The 21,223-nt window shown below is 62.3% G+C and overlaps 2 protein-coding genes across 2 annotated transcripts; both read left to right on the top strand.

Moving 5' to 3' along the window:
- The first annotated feature begins 1,908 nt into the window (after positions 1-1,908).
- LOC115506513 (lymphocyte antigen 6K-like) lies at positions 1,909-6,982 on the top strand. Its single transcript, XM_030304519.1, has 5 exons — positions 1,909-2,013; positions 4,621-4,716; positions 5,493-5,597; positions 6,774-6,825; positions 6,928-6,982. The coding sequence occupies exons 1-5, from the start codon at positions 1,986-1,988 to the stop codon at positions 6,980-6,982; spliced, it is 336 nt and encodes a 111-aa protein (XP_030160379.1). The 5' UTR covers positions 1,909-1,985.
- A 5,557-nt stretch (positions 6,983-12,539) lies between these two features.
- On the top strand, positions 12,540-17,640 carry LOC115506234 (cytochrome P450 11B1, mitochondrial-like). Its single transcript, XM_030304134.1, is given in 10 exon segments — positions 12,540-12,636; positions 12,639-12,777; positions 13,167-13,322; positions 14,354-14,553; positions 14,682-14,885; positions 15,120-15,274; positions 16,327-16,493; positions 16,924-17,002; positions 17,100-17,297; positions 17,527-17,640. Coding segments are annotated over 10 exon segments (1,509 nt in total).
- Positions 17,641-21,223: the final 3,583 nt, after the last annotated feature.

The following is a 21,223-nucleotide window of genomic DNA, read 5'->3' as shown; positions in this document are numbered from 1 at the left end:
GGAGTCAGGAGGGGAGGTGCAGGGGAGGCTTAGGTGGGTAGAGGAGTCAGGAGAGGAGGGCAGGGGAGGAGCGGGTGGGGAGAGGAGCCTGGAGGGGAGGTGCAGGGGAGGCTTAGGTGGGTAGAAGAGTCAGGAGGGGAGGTACAGGGGGGGAGCGGGTGGGGAGAGGAGCCTGGAGGGGAGGTGCAGGGGAGGCTTAGGTGGGTAGAGGAGTCAGGAGGGGAGGTGCAGGGGAGGCTTAGGTGGGTAGAGGAGTCAGTAGAGGAGGGCAGGGGAGGAGCGGGTGGGGAGAGGAGCCAGGAGGGGAGGTGCAGGGGAGGCTTAGGTGGTGGTAGAGGAGTCAGGAGGGGAGATGCAGGCGAGGTGGCGGGTGGGGAGAGGAGTCAGGGAGGGGAGGGCAGGGGAGGAGCGGGTGGGTAGAGGAGTCAGGAGGGGAGGTGCAGGGGAGGCTTAGGTGGGTAGAGGAGTCAGGAGAGGAGGGAGGGGAGGAGCGGTGGGGAGAGGAGCCTGGAGGGGAGGTGCAGGGGAGGCTTAGGTGGGTAGAAGAGTCAGGAGGGGAGGTGCAGGGGGGGGGGGGGGGGGGAGAGGAGCCTGGAGGGGAGGTGCAGGGGAGGCTTAGGTGGGTAGAGGAGCCAGGAGGGGAGTTGCAGGGGAGGCTTAGGTGGGTAGAGGAGTCAGTAGAGGAGGGCAGGGGAGGAGCGGGTGGGGAGAGGAGCCAGGAGGGGAGGTGCAGGGGAGCAGCAGGTGGGGAGAGGAGCCAGGAGGGGAGGTGCAGGGGAGGCTTAGGTGGGTAGAGGAGTCAGTAGAGGAGGGCAGGGTAGGAGCGGGTGGGGAGAGGAGTCAGGAGGGGAGATGCAGGGGAGGAGCGGGTGGGGAGAGGAGCCAGGAGGGGAGGTGCAGGGGAGGCTTAGGTGGGTAGAGGAGTCAGGAGGGGAGGGCAGGGGAGGGGAGGGCAGGGGAGGAGCGGGTGGGGAGAGGAGCCTGGAGGGGAGGTGCAGGGGAGGCTTAGGTGGGTAGAAGAGTCAGGAGGGGAGGTGCAGGGGAGGCTTAGGTGGGTAGAGGAGTCAGGAGAGGAGGGCAGGGGAGGAGCGGGTGTGGGAGAGGAGCCTGGAGGGGAGGTGCAGGGGAGGCTTAGGTGGGTAGAAGAGTCAGGAGGGGAGGTGCAGGGGGGGGAGCGGGTGGGGAGAGGAGCCTGGAGGGGAGGTGCAGGGGAGGCTTAGGTGGGTAGAGGAGTCAGGAGGGGAGATGCAGGCGAGGCTTAGGTGGGTAGAGGAGTCAGGAGGGGAGGGCAGGGGAGGAGCGGGTGGGTAGAGGAGTCAGAGGGAGGTGCAGGGGAGGCTTAGGGGGGTAGAGGAGTCAGGAGGGGAGGTGCAGGGGAGGCTTAGGTGGGTAGAGGAGTCAGGAGAGGAGGGCAGGGGAGGAGCGGGTGGGGAGGGGAGGCTTAGGTGGGTAGAGGAGTCAGGAGGGGAGATGCAGGCGAGGTGTGGGTGGGGAGAGGAGTCAGGAGGGGAGGGCAGGGGAGGAGCCGGTGGGTAGAGGAGTCAGGAGGGGAGGTGCAGGGGAGGCTTAGGTGGGTAGAGGAGTCAGGAGGGGAGGTGCAGGGGAGGCTTAGGTGGGTAGAGGAGTCAGGAGAGGAGGGCAGGGGAGGAGCGTGTGGGGAGAGGAGCCTGGAGGGGAGGTGCAGGCGGGGAGGGGAGAGGTGGGGCATGTGCAGGGGGCTGCAGGATGCTGACACTCCGGAGCTGCCTTGCACTCTGCTGATGGCACGGGAGCCTCTGTGCTCAGTGCATGTGGCGGAAGAGGTGTGGACGTACAGAAATCGCAGAGAATGTGTCAAGAGAGCTTCCTCGCAGTTTGTTTTTTTGTTGTTGTTGTGTTTTTTAGCGTGTGTTTAGTTTTTATTTACCGCGATGTTTGAAAGGTGACGGGGTTTCCACTCCAAACGTATTGCTATATTTTATCGTGGACTCAACACTGGAAGAGAGATGAAGCGAGCGGTGGACACACTGTGTGGTGGGTGTCACGGGCGTTAAAAACTACAGTCTGCTGTGCTTCGAAGGGGAGCTCCTCTCACTACCGGGTTCTAGGTTGGCAGACGTCGTCTTCCGACCCCTGAAATGTTTTTTACGCGCTTTTGCTTGGGTGGTTCGATGTGAAGCGCACGGAAGGCCCGCTTGTTGTTTCTTGCACATCACGCGTGTTGTTTCTTCCTCCGGGTTCCGGAATGCTTTCTCTGTGATTTTCTGTGCTTGAACACCCCTCGGTAGAGGTGGTTTTGTGTGTGTGTATTTGTTTGTTTCGGGGGTTGTGCGCGTCCTGTTCTCTAAGCTTCCCGAGTCTCCACAGCGATGTCTGTCGGGACCGCTGGAAAGCCCTTAGCCAGTATGGTTTCAGGGATGCTTCCGTGCCATCCCTCCTCCTCCTTTTGGCCTTTCGGGGAGCTGGGTGTTACCGAAAAGAAGCTCGTCCCACGGCTCTTGGACATTCTGTTCTGTTTTCTTGTTGTGTTTGTCTTGGCGTTCCAGGCAAGGAGAGTTCTACCGACGCGTCTTCAAGTTCGCGGAGTCTATCTGCGGCTGTGTCGAGGGCAGTGGTGACCCACCCGACACGTTCCTCATGTTCATCGAAAAAGACGTGGTTTTTGAGTTCGAGCCCCGCGTCGGGCTCTGTGCTGACACCTCAGAGCCCGGAGCCTGTTTCGGATTCTGTGTCTCCCTCTCTCTGCCCCTCCCCCGTTCATGCTCTGTCTCTCTCCGTCTCAAAAGTAAATAAACGTTAAAAAAAATTTTTTTTTTTTAAAAGACATGGTTTTGCTTCCTGGCATTCCCATGCGGCCCTCAGGGTTTTCCTTCCTAAGCTCACGTTGCGTATCTGTTCTCACGTGTGGCCTGCCTTCTCCACCGGCGCTCTTAGTGTCCTGGTCCTAGTCATTTCACATCCCCTCTCTGACGATGGTGACGCGCCCGTCACCTGTGTCACATCCTCGTGCTGGCTTTTCCTCTGGGGACGGTTCATCTTGGCTCCGGGCATGCCTTGTGTGTCCGGCTGCCAGTTGGTCGTGTATTGTGGGTTGAGAGGAAGCGCGGTGAGTAGGCCCTGAGCGCGAGCACTCACGTTCCGGGCCCCGGGGCCTGGGCTCTGTGCCCCATTTGCCGTAGCCGTCGTCGCCTTAGGTGGTACACTCTCGGGTGTCCTTGTTCTCGTCTCCCGCCTTAGCTTCGAATCTCTCTCACGCGTTGCTCCTCGGAGGGGGGGCGTGTTGTGTGGCACTGTCGGCTGCTTCCCCCTCAGAGAAAGAAAGGGCTCGCGGACGAAGCGCTGGGGGCGGGATGGAGACTCTTGTGCGCTCGGGAGACCCCCCCCACCCCCAGCCTGGGGACGGCTTTTCCTGCTGTGGCGCTCAGCCTCCAGCCCTCTGTCACAATCACAGCGAAGGGCTCCCACCGGCTCGTGGTTCCCGCAGCTTCTTCTCCAGGTGAGCACGTTTAGGGTCGCCTCGCGGCGCACACCTGGCTCGCCAGACTTGGGAGCGCCAGTTCTGTGACCTCAGTGCTCTGACGGGCGCAAGACGTGTTGTCGACTTTCGGCGTGGCCAGTGTTTGCCTTGGGGAATGATGGTTCTTCATCTACAGGACCGAATACCTCTGCTCTCCTCTGTCCGATCTGATGAGGCAGAAATGCTGCAACTAAAACCGGGCCACGAAGGGAGAGGACAGGAGCACGGGCTCACTGCGTCGGAAGCGGTCCGTTGTGAAGCAGGGTGATGGGTGGGAAGGATAGGGTGCCGTTGAAAAGTGACAACCCGGGGAGCAAATATTACACGACAAAACTTGGAGAAAGAACGTTGTTTCAAGAGATGTGAGTATAGGGGCGCCAGGGTGGCCCAGCGGGTTAAGCATCCGACTTCGGCTCGGGTCGTGATCTCAGGTCTGTGAGTTCGGGCCCCGCGTCAGACTCTGCGCTGACAGCCCGGAGCCTGGAGCCTGCTTCGGAATCTGCGTCTCCCTCTCTCTCTGCTCTTCCCCGCTCGTGCCCTGTCTCGCTCTCTCTCCATCAAAGAGAAATAAACGTTAAGGAAAGACAGAGATGTAAGTATAAAGGTAAAACTCAAACAAACATACAACGTGGGGCTACCGAGAGAAACCTTAAAAAGAAGCGCCTACGCGTCACATAAAGAAACGACCAGCTGCCTGTACAATGATCGACATACCTAATAATCGTCGCGCAGAGAGCGTCTCGGAGGGCGTTTCAGCCAAACACACCAGTCCCTTCCGTGAGCGTCCATGGCTGCAGTTACTCCTCATCTGCTGGGAAGGCCTAGAGGGCCACCCTGGCCTGTTTTGCTGTCAAGGGTGGGGTGGGGCCCGCGCAGGGTGGGTTCAGGAGACCGTCCTGGAGGGCTGGGGTGGGAGCAAAGGGTGACGGTGCCAGAACTGGGATCTGGTGGGCGTGTATGCTCGGGCCTAAACTGGGCCACAGGACTAGGGAATGGCCAGTAGCCGTCCACACTCTTCAAGGGAGCGCCCTGCCTTCCGTGGGCCCACGGGGTGGCCTCCCAGGCGGCCAGGTCTGACCCCGGAGCCACAGAGCTGACCGCGTGGCCTCACTCCCCGTGTCCAGGGCCAGGCACCACGGAAACGATGATTCTCTTTGCTTTGCTCCTGGTCACGGACCTGCCGCGGGTGGAGACAAACGTCACCGTGTCCGGAAAACAAGGTAAGTCTGGGCCCCTCAACCCCCTGGGCTGGGAGAAGGAAGCGGGCCAGAATGCCTCTGCAGACACGGGGTGGCCACCCATGTCTGGACCCCGCGGGGGCCCAGGGCGGTGGCAGGCACAGGGGTCAGGGAGCGAGAGAGCGTCAGGAGGGCAGCCTGTGGATTTGGACACCCGATGGGGGAGCCTCTTGATTTGGGGCTCCCCTGCCGAGGGCCGGCAGGAGTGGCCGGAATCCCGGCTTATTCCCCAGCACTCTGCCGTCCCCTCAGTGTCCCTGCCTTCCTGGGAGACATCAGGCTGGTCGCCACGCGTGGCCCGGCCCTCACAGGACCATCCAGGGCTGTGTCAGAGAACTGGAGGAGCCACAGAAGGGTGACAGGCTTGTCCCCGGGAGGGAGTCCTGCCCTAATGCAGACCAGGCAGCGGGCCACACCCAGGGGAGGGGATGCAGGGCCTGGGGCGGGGGAGGGAGGAGTGGGGAAGGTGAGTGGGAAGGGCCCTGGAAGGCAGATTGCAAATCTCTTGAGCCATTGAACTTGAGGTGCCGTGTGTGTGTGTGTGTGTGTGTGCGCGCGTGTGTGTGCATGCGTGCGTGTGTGTGGGTGAGTGTGTGTGTGTGAGAGGTAGGGTGAGGGCAGCCCCAGGGGAGAATACAAGGCCTCGGGACCCGTGGTTTTGTGCTCCCTGGAGGAGGGAGAGATGGGGGAAGGGGCGGTGCTCATCCGATAGGCCTGGAGAGCGGTGGTATTTCACTCTGGTTTTCTTCCCCTCTCAGCTGCAACCCTGAAGTGTCACGTCTGCGAGATAGAGAATAGTTTCGGTTGCACAAATCCATCCAACTGTCCTAGGGATTTTCACTTTTGTACTTCCGTTGCCGTGAGTGAGTATCTCCGTGCATCCCGGGTTCACAGGAAAGTCGGTCAATCCTTTCAGCAGTTGGGGTCTGTCTGGGTTTCCTCAACAGAGAGTAACTAATGTAATCACGTTCGTTCAAGAGAAACGGAGGAAAGTCCTGAGACGTCAGAAACACAGGCAGGTGACAGCCAGCTTGCGTGAGAGCTGGTGCCGACGGGGGGCAGGGCGCCAGGACTGGACGCGATAGAATATTGGGTTGTGGGAAGAAAAAGCGTAGGGGTTATCTGTATTCGTTTTAAATGAACGACGAAAGCCTTCATTTCACCGCCCCACGGAGAAGTGCTGTTACAAGAGGTGTACGTAATTAGGCGCGGGGGCTTACGCTATGTTCTGGAAGGAGTGTGTGTGCCTTAGGACGGGTGGAGACCACCTCTCTGTCTCGCGTATGTCACCCGGGAGCTCCAGGCCGCATGAAGCCCCCCGAAGGGGAGTGCGGAGGCCAGCAGCGCCCGGCGCTCGGAGGCAGAGTGTCAGCCCCTTCCGGCGGGGTCCGCGTTCCCGGAAAACACGCGGGGTGCCGAGGGGGTGCTTGGGACTCGCGCCAGCCCCGCGTGAACGTCATCACCTCGTAGGGAAAAGCGATTGTCACCGTGAACCACAGATGAGGCGAAGCCAGCAGCGTGACCCCGCGGCCGGGGCGGAGCCGGGCCGCGTACAGCAGGCCGGCGGTGACAGCGCCGGCCCAAGGGGAGGCCGGCGCTGAGCCCCGGGCAGTGGCCAGGATGGGCAAGAGCCCCTTGCTCCCCTGCCTGTCCCGTGGTTACAAAGTCCAGAGCGACGTGGTGGTGAGCGGTGAGGCCTGGGAGCCTGTACATCCCCGGACGGAGAGCCCCAGACCCGGGCTCCCCCTGCACGTGGACAGGCCAGCCGGGGAGGGGCGGGGCAGGGCGGGGGGTGGGGAGCATCTCGTGGTCACACTGCACGCAAGCCACCCCCGCCCCCAGAGGCAGCCGTGAACACAAAGGCCGGACCCCGTCCTGGGCGGTGGCTCCCGACCGCCCCGTAGACGAGGGGCCTCTTCAACCGTGGCCTCTGAGCGGGGGCACCGGAAGGTCGGGATGGGACGGGCACAGGCCCGAAGCGCTTTGGTGTCGCTGCTCTCAGTTCACGTGGTGCCTTTCTCTTCTTCACTTCCTGTCAGGAATCTATCCGCGTTTCTTCTATGTTTCGAAGCAGTGCTCCAGGTATGTCCAGTAAGTGCTCCGTTTGCTCCGGGACTCAAGTCCTTTGTCCTCGTCGAGCCTATGCCCTTCCTGTACGCGCACTGCTGTTCGGAGTTCTTGTGCAATACGCAGGAGCCGAACATCCGCGAGCCGGAATTCAGAGAAGGCGGACGAGCAAGCCGCTTGAGGAGCAGCGGGGCCTGGCTGGCCGCCTTCCTGACTCTGTCCTCTGTGTGAGGGGCCTCGGGCGGTGCCTTGGGAGCGGCGGCACCGATGACCCCGACTCGCCGCAGGTGCTGGGAACCTCAGCATTAAACCTGTTTTCCGCTGGTTAACGCGTGGTCTGCCTCTCGAGGGGCCGCAGAACAGGTGGGGGGGACCAAATCCAGTCGGCCCAGCCCGCAGCTCCCTTTCGAGCAAGTCCGGCCCTGGCGGGGGGGGGGGGGGGGGAGGTCTCGAGTACTCGTGTTCGTCTCTGAACGAAAGCCTTGTAACTGTTCGTGGCCGACGCTCTCTCCTTCTGTCAGTCTCCGAGGGTTTCAGCACTGCTGGGGGGCTGAGGGTCACCCGGCAAGGGAAGCGCTCGGAGGCTCCCGGCCGCCTTTGCAGGATCGGGGTCGGTGGGAAGACAGGATGCAGTGGGCGGGAGACGCCAGCAGGGAAGGGCTCCTGGGCAGGACACAGGGTGCGGGGACGTGGTCCCAGGGACGGCCCTCCTGTGACGGGGGCGGCACCGTGGCTGCTCTGCCTCAGCTCCTCCCACATCAGGGAGCCTGTGGATGAACTCGGACTTCGCCCAGCGCCTGGCACGGGTGCCTGGCTCACAGGTTCGCCCACGTGCCTTCGACAAACACGTGAGCCTCGGCCAGGGAGACGGGAGCAGGGTCCTCTTTTCATTTCTCAGCTGAGCTGCAGCCCCCAAAGAGGCGCGAGGGTCACACTCCCCGTTTGCAGAAGACAAGGGCTTTCTTCTGCCCGTGGGGGCTGCACTGAGCACCTACCCTCCTTCACCTTCCTCTCCTCGCCCCCTCCCCACCTGCTCGGACACGGCTGACCCAGGGACACGGCTGGGCGCGGCACCCTGGGAACCTTCCAGAAAGAGTCTCCGTGGCCCCAGAAGGAGGCAGCATGGGGCAGGCCGTGGATGGTTTCTGGGCCATCCCTGAGGCACGGACGAGGCCCGTCTCTGTCGTGTCTGAACCCTCCACGGCAGAGGCCTAAATGCATCCTGGGGGCCGGTGCAGAGGGCGGCCCCCCGAGGGTTGACCCGCAACTCCAGGAGTGGAGAGGATTTCAAACAGCGTCTGTCACCTCCTACCGTGTGCAGGTCCCTTTCCCCGGCACAGGCTGTGTGCTCGCGTCCTGCCGCTCACGCTCGTCCCCAGGAACCGCGTCCCCCAGCTGCCCCGAACTCACAGCCTGGGACTGGAGCTGGGGGGCCCCTGTTCTGTAAGGGCAGGCAAAAGTGGGCACCTCCCCACAAAGAGCAAGAGAGGCGGGACGTCACCCCCACCCAGGACCTGGCCCAGACACCTGACGGTTGAGTGTCTTCAAAGACAGGCCAGGGCCATGCCTTGGAAGACAGCAGGGAGCCCACAAGTGGGCGTCTGGAGAAGCCCTACTGCTGGAACTGGCAGGGGTTTGGTGAGCCGATGGGGACAGCTTTCACTGACCTGATGGTGCTGGTGCGCAAGGCTGCAACGAGGGGGACGGGTGTCGTTTCTTGTTCACGTGAAGGGCGTGCAGAGATCCGCGGCCCAGACTGTGTGGTCACAGGGAGGCGCGCTCGGCAGAGAGCCCCTGGGCCCGCAGGTCCCCCTGCTGAGTGCGGCTGCGCCTGGGGGCCGGTGCATCAATGCCCCCGCTGTCCCGCTGGCAAATGTATACGCGCCCAGATGCGCCTGTGTGGAAAATCCAGCACCTGTGCGTAGGCTCTGCAAACACACACGAAGGCGACGTCGAGGGTCCCCGTGGAGTCTAGGCAGTGCTCTTCCAAGGGGAACGAGTCTCTGAAGCTCCACAAGCTGCCAGTCCCCGTCCTCCGGTGGCGGGACGCCACGGGTCACACAGAGGCTCACGGGAGGAGCTGGGGAGTGTGGACTCCAGAACTTGCGCTGCGGACACGGCCGGGGCCCCCTCCCCTGATGCCCACGGAGCTGCTGGCACATCCCTGAACCCACAGGCCCTCTGAGGCCTCTGCTGTTTGAACAAGCATGTCCGTCTGTCTCAAATGTCATTCTGTCCCAAGCACTTAGATAGCGCCTACCAGCTCATTCCCTTTACGGAATGGATACGACCACGAGACAAAAATGGTCCAGGAAAACTGGAGGCCAACAAATGGTGAACAAAAAATACCATTAGCTGGTAAACCCAAGTGAATGAAGTAAGGATAGGTTCCGCGCAAGTACAGTTTTCCCCAGAAATGTAAGAATGGTTCAATCTTACACAAAGATGTCTATCGCTATAATTCGAGAATGAACGGTAATAGCCGTAGATCATCACCATTCACTTATTATGATGTTTTTAAAATTCTGGAATAGAAGATTTCAATATTTAATAAAAGTTTTTCAATAATTTAATTTACCTAAAATATACACTTAAAACAGAATTCATAGAATCTTTCCAGTATTACCTCATAAATTCCTGCTAAAATATTAAAATTTACAATACATAAGAGGGACACCTGGGTGGCTTGGTTGCTTAAGCGTCTGACTCTTGGTTTCAGCTCAGGTCATGATCTCACGCTCCCTGAGTTCGAGCCCCACATCCGGCTCTGCACTGATGGCGTGGAGCCTGCTTGGGATTCTGTCTCTCCCTCTCTCTTCCCCTACCCCCTTGTACGTGCGCTCTCTCTCCCTCACTCTCTCTCTCAAAATAAACTTTAAAATTTTTTAGAAACAATAGGGGGATTTCACGGAAAGAAAAAAAAATCCGAAGAGAACTCCTAGGAATGAGAAATCTGACAGTTGAGTGTAGAAACGTGACGGATAAAGAAACACCATATTACATACAGATGAAGAGTAAGACACCGGAATTTCAGCCATTAACCGCCAAGCAGTTACTTTACCAGCAAAATGGGTGTATTCAGAGGATGGCCACTCAGAACAGCTAAGCTGCAGCAGAACTCCAGGCGATCCCACAAAGGGGAGGAGCCTTCTTTCATAGCAAACAAGGAGGGAGTTGGGAGGGCTGTTCTGAAGGAAAGTCCACTGGAGACCAGCAGGGGTGCAGGATGATGAGGTTTCTGGCAGCTGAGTTGCAGGGGTGGTGGATTTCTCAGAGGCAGTGGCCACCTTTCCCTGCTGGGTGCGGAGGTGATGACTCCCTCCGGAGGCTAGAGGCTGACTTGGAGGGGGCTCCCCATCCGTATCCCCCTCTGGCTTCTGGAGCCCACTTTAGTGAGTTTCCCTTCACTAATGTTCACAAAGCTGAGCAAATTAATGAAACTCACAGATAAAAGGAGATGGGAAATACAGAGACTGGAATATCTGGAACCAGAAAGGAACAGTCTGATACAGAAGGAAGCAAACCGCCAGAAGTGGAGGGAATGGGGGCCTGCGCGGAACTGGCAGGCAGAACCTCAAACTTCCCAAGGCCTCGAGGAGCAGGGGCGGGGGAGACCGGGCTATTTCTGCTCACAAAGCTTCCTTTTTCTGGGATGATATGAGACATGGGGAGGGACGGCAGGGAAGGAAAGCCCTAGCACACAAACAAGCAGCAACGCACGTCTAGCTGCACATCCCCAGGGAACCCGCCTTCCTGTGCCCCAACACCAGGCCCCATCACTCAGTCCCTGTCTCTCCCAGGCCTTGGGGCCTGGTGGTAAACGGCCGGTATTTGGTGCACTGCATTGTCTGCACTTCAGCCGTGCTGGAAACCAGGCAAAGTGTGTCGTGCTGTCGTGAGCTTCTGAGACGTGTCTCTTGTCCCTCAGTGCCGTCCTGTCACCTGACCCTCCACGGTCGCGCGTGTCCTTCCCACGTGGGCCCTGGGACAGCGCTCCCCACTCGCGTCGGGAAGCCCGCTGTGTGCCCGGACACGATGACGCGCTTCTCCAGCGCGGAAGGACGGGTGCACGCACTCGTTTCCAACCCTGCAAATTCAGCGGTGGGAACGCACCGCCGCAGAGACCGCGCTCCCCGACTGGGCCTTGGCCCGTGTCCCCACTTCGGCCGGCTTTTCCTATCGCCCACACTCTGGTGGCAGCGTAATGCAGTGCAAATACGTGCGTGGAAGCCGCCGGATCCCAGGGCCCCTTAAGAGCCGCGCTTCCAGAAGAGGGGCCCGCCTGGACCCGCGGTGGGCAGACGACGGGGGGCGGGGACAGTCCCCGCTGGGGGCGGGGCCGAGGCGCGGCTGCAGTTGGCCCGCGGGCCTCCAGAGGGCGCCCACGACTTCCGCCGCCTGGGCCGCCGCTGGGGGTGGAGGGTGGGCAGCAGGCGGGGCCGGCTTGGCCTGGGCCGCTGTGGCTTCAGCCTGCGTCTCTGCCGAAGCAAGGCGTGCCCACCACCGTTCGGGGCTGAGGCACGCGCACGTGGCAGCTTGCTGAAGGGGCCTGGGCAGTCGTGACTCCTCGCCCCGCCGAAGACCTCCCCGGGGCAACGACTGGAGCAGGGACAGGATCCCACTGAAGTACCCTTGAAGAACTCAGACCTTGGCCCTTCCCACCGACACCCGCGCGCAGCCTCCATGCTGCCTCCAGAGCCCCAGCCGCGGCTACCCCATCGCCCCCTCCCCAAATCACGGTCAGGGCTGGGGGCCCAGCAGGAGCCAGGGCCGCGGGGCCCCTGTGACACGTTGGGAGCCCTGGGGGTGGCAGGAACCCAGGGCTTGTGACCCCTCATCTGAAAATGGGAACGATGATGGCCAGAGCCACCTCGGGGGAACCCCGCCTGACGTGGGTGAGGTGCCCTGGGACCCCAAACCCGGGATCCACCCTCCAGAGGGTGGGAGCCCACGCCCACAGCCCCATTGTGGACTTGGTCCTCCCGCCTATGGCCTGAGCTCTGGGTCCGCACCCCTGAGCGCAGGCTTCCGGGTGAGAAAGGAGGGCCTGGGCACTGAGCGCCGCCCCTGCGGGGGGCCACACGGGGGCCAGGCAAGCGGTGCCTCATTTCCCCGCCTGAGGAGTGGCTGGCTCGTGTCCTGGGCATTCGCTGCCCCAGAGCTGAGGCAGCAGAGCCAGCGAGACGGGGTGCCGGCCACATCGGTGCCACCCACAGTTGGGTCGCTGGAGTCCCCTAAGTGCCCTGAAAGCCCTCCCGGGCGGGGACCCTTGTCGGCTCACGGGGGCGTTCCCTGCACCCAGCCTATGATCTGGGAAGAGCGGACAGAAGGCACGTAGGTTTGTGGGACTCATGGCTGCCCACTGCTTCCCGCTCTGGTCCTTGTAGAAAGGAGAGGAGAACAGCGCAGGCCCCTGCGTCTCTCGATTAGATAAGGGGCCCCATCCATCTTGCTCCCTTCCCCACCGGGGAGGAGGGAAGTGCTCACAACCCGCCAGCCCCACTCAGCCCCCGATCCAGACCCTGCCCTGCTCTCCACACCCAGCAGCCAGCAGGCCTTGCGAAATCGTGGCACAAGGTGCCCATCCGTCTCTTCTGGAGGCCTCCAGCCCTGACCCCCGCTGCGGGTTTCCTGGCCTGGTCCAGGGACAACTTCTCCCATGACGCGATCAGGCCGCAGGCCCAGGCCTCCAGCGAGATAAAAGAATTGCGCTGACGGGGGGCGGAGGGAGCAGCACGATGGCATTCGGGGCAAAGGCACGAGCGTGGCTGGCAGGGCCCTGGCCGTCCCCGGGCAGGGCACGCGCACCGGGCGCCGGAGCCGCTCCGGCCCCAAGGCGGTGCTGCCCTTCGAGTCCATACCGCGCTGTCCCGGCAACAAGTGGATGAGGTTGCTGCAGATCTGGAAGGAGCGGCGCCTGGAGAACCTTCACCTGGAGGTGCACCAGCTCTTCCAGGAGCTGGGGCCCATTTTCAGGTAAAGGCCTCCCCGCCCACCTCAGCCACAGCACCCGTGCGGCTCTCCCTAGCGGCTGCTGAGTCCGGGCCAGGCGCACTGCCGCCTGTGCTCTGCGTCCCCGGGGAGGCGGGGTGGGTGCCGAGCAGCGGGGGTTCTTGGCCTGGCACCTGGAGACTGCGGCTCTTGGGGAGGAGGGAGCACTCCCTGGCCGTGGCTGAGAGGGCAGAGCGCGGACAGCAGAGCAGGAGAGGCTTGGGGTCAGACCGCGGGAGGGACTGCCCGCTCCGGGAGAGCCCCAGTCCGGGAGAAGGGACAGGCCCGGGGGAGACGGGCCGCCTTGGTCCTGCACAGTGAGGCCTGGGGGAGGGCACGGGTCCCCCAGCAGGGCTCCGAGCTTCGTCCCACAGGTATGACGTGGGAGGGAAACGCATGGTGCTCCTGATGCTGCCCGAGGATGTGCAGAGGCTACAGCAAGTGGACGGCTATCAACCGTGGCGGCCGCCCCTGGACCCCTGGCTGGCCTACCGACAGCATCGCGGGCACAAATGTGGCGTGTTCTTGCTGTGAGAGGGAGTCTGGGCGGGCAGGGGCGGGGAGGGGCGGGGCAGGGCTGATGGCAAGCGGGCCTGCCCAAGGCCCGTCCAGGTTGGGGCGGGAGAGCGGCCGCCGGCTCCCGCTGGGTGCCCACCCCTTGGGGATCATATGTGTCCTGGGGCTGAGGAGGGGCAGCGGGGCCGCGGCCTCAGAGAGGAGGACGGATGATCGCTGCCATCAGGAGCCCCCAGGCTGCACAGGCCTCCGCGGACTCCCCGTGCGGGGGTGGGCTTCTCCCTTCCTACAGGTCAGGGCGGGAAGCCCAGGGCAGCGGGAGGAGAGTCGGGGCTAGGGGCTCGGGAACGTGTCAGCACGTGCTGGGCCTGAGGACCCACTGGCATTGACTAGAGCCCAGGTGGCTGAGGAGGAGAGAGGCCGGGGCTGGGGAGGGGGGGTTGGGGACAAGGGGACAAGGGGACAGGGGAAGAAGACACCTTTGCCCAGGAGCTAAGCTGTAGGTGGTTGTGTGTGTGAGCACCTGTGTGTGTGCGTGTGTTTGTGTATGTGTGTGCGCGCGAGTGTGTGTGTGTGTGTGTGTGTATCCTCTTGGGTGGACAGGGGACGTGGGACCGGCCCAGAAGCATCATTCTCAGAGCAGGGAGGGTTGGAAGGAGAAGGTTGCCGGGGGCCCCTCACTCTGGAGCTGGCTGGCCCACCTCTCCCCTGCCTTCAGGGACAGGGAGAGCCCGGACAGCTGCTGACGTGCCAGCCAAGGGGCCTGCAGGTGTGCGTGAACAAACTCCACGAACCCAGGCGGCACGGCCAGGCAGAAGTTCCGGGCTCAGCCCCACCTTCGACGGGGGCACCCTGGGCCCAGCACACAAGGCCTCCCTGAGGGAAAGGGCTGGCGCTCACGCCCCCAGGCGGGCAGCCTGCCCCCTGGCACCAGCGGGCCGCTCCCTGCCTCGCCCCTTCCCCTTGGAGACGAGGAAGATGGGTCCAGGGCTGGCCCCAGGCTGCTGACTCGGGCTCCCCTGAAGCGCCTCTCTCTGCTCTACAGAAACGGGCCCGAATGGCGCATGAACCGACTGAAGCTGAACCCAGACGTGCTGTCGCCTCAGGCCGTCCAGAAGTACCTGCCCATGGTGGACTTGGTGGCAAGGGATTTCTCGAAGGCCCTGAAGTCGAGAGTGCTGCAGAATGCCCGGGGGAGTCTGACCGTGGACATCCAGCCCAGCATCCTCTACTACACCATAGAAGGTCCGCGGGGTCAGGGTGGGAGGGAAGGGGGGCAGGGCTCGGGGAAGCCGGGACCGGCCGGGAACGGGGCTGAGGCCCCCGTGACGCTGGCGGCCACCCTGGGCTCAGCAACCGTTCCCGGTCCACAGCCAGCAATCTAGCCCTTTTTGGAGAGCGGCTGGGCCTCCTTGGCCACAGCCCAAGTCCTGCCAGCCTGAACTTTCTCCGGGCTTTGAAGGCCATGTTAAAGTCTACCGCGCAGCTCATGTTCATGCCCAGGGCCCTATCACGCTGGACAAGCACTCAGCTGTGGAAGGAGCACTTTGAGTCCTGGGACTACATCTTCCAGTATGGTGAGGGCCAGAGACCGGGCAAGCGCTGAATGCCAGGGACACCGGGGTCCCCGGTTTCCCGTCACCACAGGCTGGGGGAGGGCTGAGGGTCACCTCAGGGGCCTTTGTGGCCCCGAGAGGCTTGGCGGTGAGGCCGGGCCGGGCCGGTGCTGAGCACATGGCTCGGGGCAGGTGGGCTGACGGGCAGGGGCATGAGGAGAAGTGCCCCGGCCCCTGTCTCTCCGTGCCCCACAGCCAACAATGCCACCCAGAAAATCTACCAGGAGCTGGCCCTCAGCCGCCCGGAGCACTACAGCGGCATCGTGGGGGAGCTGCTGACGCACGCGGACCTGAGCCTCGAGGCCATCCGGGCCAACGCCATCGAGCTCACCACCGGGAGCGTGGACACGGTCAGGACAGCAACCAGCCCTGCCCTAGGCCATGGAGCCTCCTGACCCCAGGCTGCGTGCCCCCCGTGCCTGTGTCTCCTGCAGGCTCCTGTTCTGAGCTGACAGAAAGCTCTGCCCTGGGGTGGGGGGCCCGGGAACTGACCCTCAAGGGAAGGGGTCTGCAGTTCCCCGAGTGGGATGCCACACTCTAGGCCCAGTGCAGGGTGGACGAGCCCAGAGACATGAGCAGCACAGACACCATTCAGTCGCCCGGGTCCTGGGAAGAGGGGAAGGGCCGCGATGCAGCTGGAGGGCTGCCTGCACCAGGAACCCTTCCCAGGCACAGAGTCCATTTGGCCCCAGGCCAGAGATGCTTTGGAGGTGACGGGCGGATGACAGAAAGGGGCGCACAGGGCTCCAGCTTGTGCAAGAGACAACAGATGGCATGCAGCCTGGGGGTGGGGGCAGGCCGCAGGGTGTGGAGTGCAGCCAGAGCCTCCTGGCCCTCCACCTCAGGTTCACGCACCAGCATCTGTGATGTTGTGCTCTGGACCCGGCACCCGGGGCTCCGAGGAGAGGCACAGGCCTGCGGTGGAGAAACTCCCCAAATTTGCAGCCGACTCAGGGGCCGGGGCGGGCCGTCCATGTTCCGACCACAAGGTCTGGGCTGACCTGCCTGCGGGTGTCCGGGCGACAATCCTACTGGGTGCCAACGGTTTGGGGCAGTAGAACACCCCCCCATGAGAGGGTAGAACACCCCCCCATGAGAGAGTAGAACACCCCCGTGAGAGGAAGGACCCCAGAGGAGGGTGAGAACCAGGCCTCGAAGGGGCTGGAGAAGGCCTGGATCTTTACTGAGCCTGGGGACACCTTCCCTGAGGGAGTCAGGTGTTAGGTTTTAGATCCTGAGGTCCCAGATCCCTGGGATGAGTCCTTCTCCGGGCGTCCACGTCACCGCGGATCTGAGGCGACCCACCCCCAAGGGAAGACCGTCTTCCGGGGTGGAGAGACCCCGGGGGCTGAGGTGCGTGGCCTGGGCCAAGGTCTGAGCCCTGCACCCGTGGCTCCTGCAGACGGCCTACCCCCTGTTGATGACTCTCTTTGAGCTGGCTCGAAACCCTGAAGTGCAGCAGGCCCTACGCCAGGAGAGCCTGGGGGCCGAGGCCAGGATCTCGCAGGATCCCCAGAGCGCAACCTCGGAGCTGCCCCTGCTGCGGGCGGCCCTCAAGGAGACCTTGAGGTGGGTGTGGCAGGCCCCGGCTGCCGCCTCTGTCCTGGCCCCACTGTCTGGACGGCAGTGCCCAGGGAGCCTGCGGCCGGGTCCTGGGGCTGAGAAGCGGCTTCGCCCAAGATGCAACCCTGTACCTCGTCCTGTTCTCCCGAAAGGGTTAGGAGCTCTTCTCCCCCTGGGATCCCACTTCAATGCCCCGGGCACCATCCTCGGCCGTGCCCGCCATGTCCGGGGGCTGCTCAGGCTCAGGGAACTTTGTCTGACTCAGGAAGTGCAAGGAAGCAGCTCCTCGTGATCTAGGCTTCCCGGTGCCAGAGGCGACCCGGGAGGGTGGCTGGCAGCTCCCCCAGGCCGGCGCATCCTGGGATAGGAAGGTGGCCGAAGGGAAGCGAGGGTCCCAGGGACAGCTGAGGACCCTGTCGGGTGCCCCCATCCACAGGCTGTACCCCGTGGGGATGTCTGTGGACCGAAAGGTGGCCTCGGACGTGGTGCTGCAGAACTACCACATCCCGGCAGGGGTGAGTGAGGCCCCACAGCCCCTCCAGCAGACGCCAAGCCCGCGTGACCTTCTCACTCCTGGGGCCACCTGCCCCGCCCCTCCCCACCTCTCCGCAGACATGGGTCAAGGTGCAACTCTACTCCCTGGGTCGAAACCCCTCTGTGTTTGAGAGGCCCGAGTGCTACCATCCCCAGCGCTGGCTGGACAACAGGGGCTCTGGCACCAGATACCCACACCTGGCCTTCGGCTTTGGTCTGCGCCAGTGCCTGGGGCGGCGCCTGGCAGAGACAGAGATGCTGCTGTTGCTGCACCACGTGAGCGGGCCTGGGTGGCCCAGGGGCTGAGCGGGATGCGACCAGGCAGGGCGTGGCCTGCGGGTGCGCGGGGCCTGGGGGTGCCGGGTGGCCTGCTTGGGGACCACCGGCCTCTCCTTCTCCTCCGCTGCGCCTGACCCGAAAGGTAGGGTCCAGAAAGGCGAGGGAAGGTGGACCAGGACATCGGGGTTGACCTTTTGGCCAGGTGGAACCCGTGCCTCTGTCCTAGGTGCTGAAAAGCTTCCTGGTGGAGACGCTCAGGCAGGAGGATGTAAAGATGACCTACCAGTTCGTGTTCGTGCCCTCCACCCCCCCCCTCCTCACCTTCCGGGCCATCAACTAGTCACGTCACCGCGCCGTCGGGCCAGCGGTGCTGCCAGCCCCCTCTGCCTGCCCCCGGCCACCCTTGTTTTCTCCCACGGACCCTGCTTCTGGAGCCACAGCACTGTCTAGCCGGCGCCTCGCACCGAGGGGCAGGGGGATGAATCTGGCCGCAGGTCCTGCCTGTGAGCCCAGTGCCACCAGCGCCTTCTCCAGCGAGGAGCACCATCGGAGGGCCTTGGCCCCCGTAGCCCCCAACACTAGTTCCAGGGGCTTCAGATCCGCCCCTACCCCCACCCGCCTGTCCAATCTCATATCCCCTCTGTCCTCAACCCGCCCCCACGCACAACAGACAGGTTGGCGCCCCTGTCCTGCTCACCGCCACTCCAAAGGCCAGACTCCTTGTCTGCATTGGTCTTGCCAGCCTAGACCTTGAAGCTGGGCCGTGAGTCGTCCCCCTACCTGCTCTGCTCAGTCCACTTGGGCTCCTCCCGGCCCTGCCAGTGCTCTGGGACTGTGACTGAAGCACCCAGCCGAGGGCCTCGGTAAGCAGGTCAGGAGTCTTGTTTCTTACAATAGCCACCGAGGAGCTGAGGTGGACATCTGGGCCCATGAGACTCCTCTGAAAGCAGGGAGGATGGTGATCTCCTCTGGCGGGCTGCAGGGTGACCACAGAGAAGCCACCTCAGCCAGGCACAGCCACACGCTCCCTTTAACAAAGCCGTCTGTGTGCCGTGCCCGGCCGGCCTCCCACAGTGGCCCTCAGGACAGGGGCCACCCCTGACCTCATGGGAGGAAGGGGCTTTGGACAGCTGTGAGGCGGCTGGGATCTCCTAGATGGCAGGAGCGAGCAGCCTGTCCCACGCTGCCTGCGGCCAGGTGACACCCCCGGCGTGGAAAGGGGCCGGGAGGCAAGGGTGAGTGGTGGGGTGGCTCTGCTCCCCCTCCTTCCCCACCCCCACCTCACTGGGGGAGAACTGGGCACTCAGCTCACAGCAAAGCGATGACTGACGGAGGGGCCGCACATGTGCCTGGGCCAGCCCCGGGCGCCCGCCGAGTGGCCCGCTGGCGTGTGTTCCCTGTGCGGACTCCCTGGAGGAGGAAGGAGCCTGCGCCCTCCTTGCTGCGTCCAGTGCAGGAGGGCTGCTGCCGGGAGGAGGTCTTCTCCGTGCCCCAGCCAGGCGCAGCTGAAGGGCACGTGGAGGCAGGAAGAGAGGGCCCTGGGGACCCTGGGGACACAAGGGCACAAGCTGGAGCCTGGGCTTGCCACGCCGGCCCAGCCCTTCTCCCGCCGAGCTGTGAGGTCTTCCCGCGGGCACTCTATGCAGCCATTCCCCTTTCACAGGCCCCAGGGAGGCAGCTGCTTCAATAGGCGCTCAGCAGGGGGATTGTGGCTCCTGCCACTGCCAAGTCTCCTTCCCTGAGGCCCTGCCCTGTGGGGACACCTGCTGGCTGCTGGCGGGCAGGCCCGGAATCCAAACTGCTCCCCCGGAGGCAGTGTGTGTGAGTCCCTCTGTGCAGCGGGGCACAGGCTCTCCTGATCTCCATGGCAGCCCTGGCAGGTGAGCACCGGGACTGTCCCCGTGTCGCCCGCGGCAAAGCCGAGGCTCAGAGAATTCGTGCAGCCGCACGGGCTCGCAGCTCCTCCCTGGCAGAGATGCCAGCGGAACCCCCGCCGCCAGGCCCGCCTCTCGAGGCCTTGGTGCCTCCTCCGCCTCGAAGGACCTTGGATGGATCGAGAGTGGCGTCACACACCTTGCAAACATCCTGCAGTGAAAGCGTCTCCGGGTCGTTTCCTGCTTCTCTGTGCTCCTCCGGCCGTGCTGTAGGAGTGCTTCGTGGGGGTCCCTTTTCGTGTAACCTGCGTGCCATCTCCTGAGGCTTGGCTGTGGGTGTCCGTTGGGCTCTTGCTAAAAATCCTTCCTCTTACCTGGAGACACCGTGCTTAAGAATCATCGTCTTGTGCCTTGTCATTCTTTCCATACACAAATAGCCTTGCCTTTAAAATCCGTGACCTCCGAGCGCGGCTGGGTGGCTCAGTCGGTTGTACATCCGACTTCAGCCCAGGTCATGATCTCGTGGTGTGTGGTTCGAGCCCCACGCGGGGCTTTGCACTGACAGGGTGCAGCCTGCTTTGGCTTCTCTGTCTCCCTCTCTGTCCGCCTCCCTCCCTCTCTCTCTCTCTTTCTCTCTCTCAAAAATAAACGTTAGAAAAATCCTCAAAAGTAAAGTAAAATTCAAATGAAATAAAATGAAGTAAATAACAAAAACCTGACGTCCACTCCCGGGACATCTGGTCTCCCGGCAGGTGGGGCCTGGGCCCAGGCTGTGCTCCACCTGAGCCTTTAGGTGGCCTCTTCCTGTTACCCGAGCACGGGTCCCTTGCCCAGGGCCACGTTTGTGTGAATTACTCAGCCTGGGAGGGCCCCCGAAGGCGCCACTGGTGCGAGAAGGATCCGCGTTCTCAGGCGGGAACATAGTCCTCCTCAGCCCCAGCCTCGCGGAGCTCAGCTTCCTCTCTTCTCCCGATGCTGCTGGACAGAGTTTCTGCACCACGTCGTCCATTCTCCGCAGTCCTGCCTTCCCGTGGGCTTCTGGTCCCATCTTCTGATCCTGCCTGGGCCTCTGCCTCGCGTCCTTTCCCTCACAGAACCGGACCCACGCCTGTCCCCGGGGGCTGCTGTGCGGGCTGCTCCCTAGTCTGTGATTCTTCTCATTTCGGGAATTAGGGGCCCTCTCTTTTTTTTTCACGCAAGTTTTCTTGTACGAGTTTGTGATTATTTATAGTTGCTGGAAGGGGAGAGACTTTCAGAGCATCAGCCTCATGATTTCGCCAGAGTTTGCACACCCTTGCTGGGGCACAGAAGTGGAGGGTTGGCGTTGGACGCTCTCGTGGCTGCCCCGGGGGAGGGACCGGGCTGACCGTGCGTGTGGCACCGCCTCACCGCTGCTGACCTGAAGTCTCACTTTCTTTGCAAATGTTTTTTCACTTTCCTGCAGAAATAACTGCCTACTTTGCAAGAGAGGTCCTGCGGTTCCTGGCTGTTGGCAACAACGGGAATGCCTGCCAGCGTGCCAAACGGCCAAGTGCACATTTTCATCCCGTCTGTCGACATATTTACTGGGAGCTTCTGCACAGCAGGCACTGTGCTGTGCAGATGTGTGAAAGATACATTCTTGGCCTCAGTGCACCTGAGACCAAAGTGTAGAAATAGGTGTCAATGTATTTATTTTAATAATATTGGCATTCAGAAATACACACCACAAAATTGTCTTTCAATAAAAGGTTTGCTAATTTTTGGCATGTCCATTTTGGGGATTGAATGTCTAGTTGACCAGCCGACAGTCAACCAAAACCAGAGGTAAATATCTAAGTGTTCTTGTACGATGATGCTCACCGGGTGTTAACTAACAAGGGACAGTTACACTGGCGTGTCCCTGGGTTCACACATTCCCGCAGTTACACTCACCCATGCTCACACTCCTGTTCAACCCTACACAAACGTGTATTCTGTTGTAAGCAGAACATTAATAGTGAAGAGAAAAGTCTAAAAGCCTCTAGAAATCATAGACAAATGTCCGCTGAATTTGTCATGACGACACAA

This window comes from Lynx canadensis, chromosome F2, assembly GCF_007474595.2.
Source record: "Lynx canadensis isolate LIC74 chromosome F2, mLynCan4.pri.v2, whole genome shotgun sequence".
In the NCBI taxonomy this organism is placed as follows: domain Eukaryota; kingdom Metazoa; phylum Chordata; class Mammalia; order Carnivora; family Felidae; genus Lynx; species Lynx canadensis.
The sequence above is the reverse complement of the archived record's forward strand: the minus strand, read 5'-3'. Positions and strand labels throughout refer to the sequence as shown.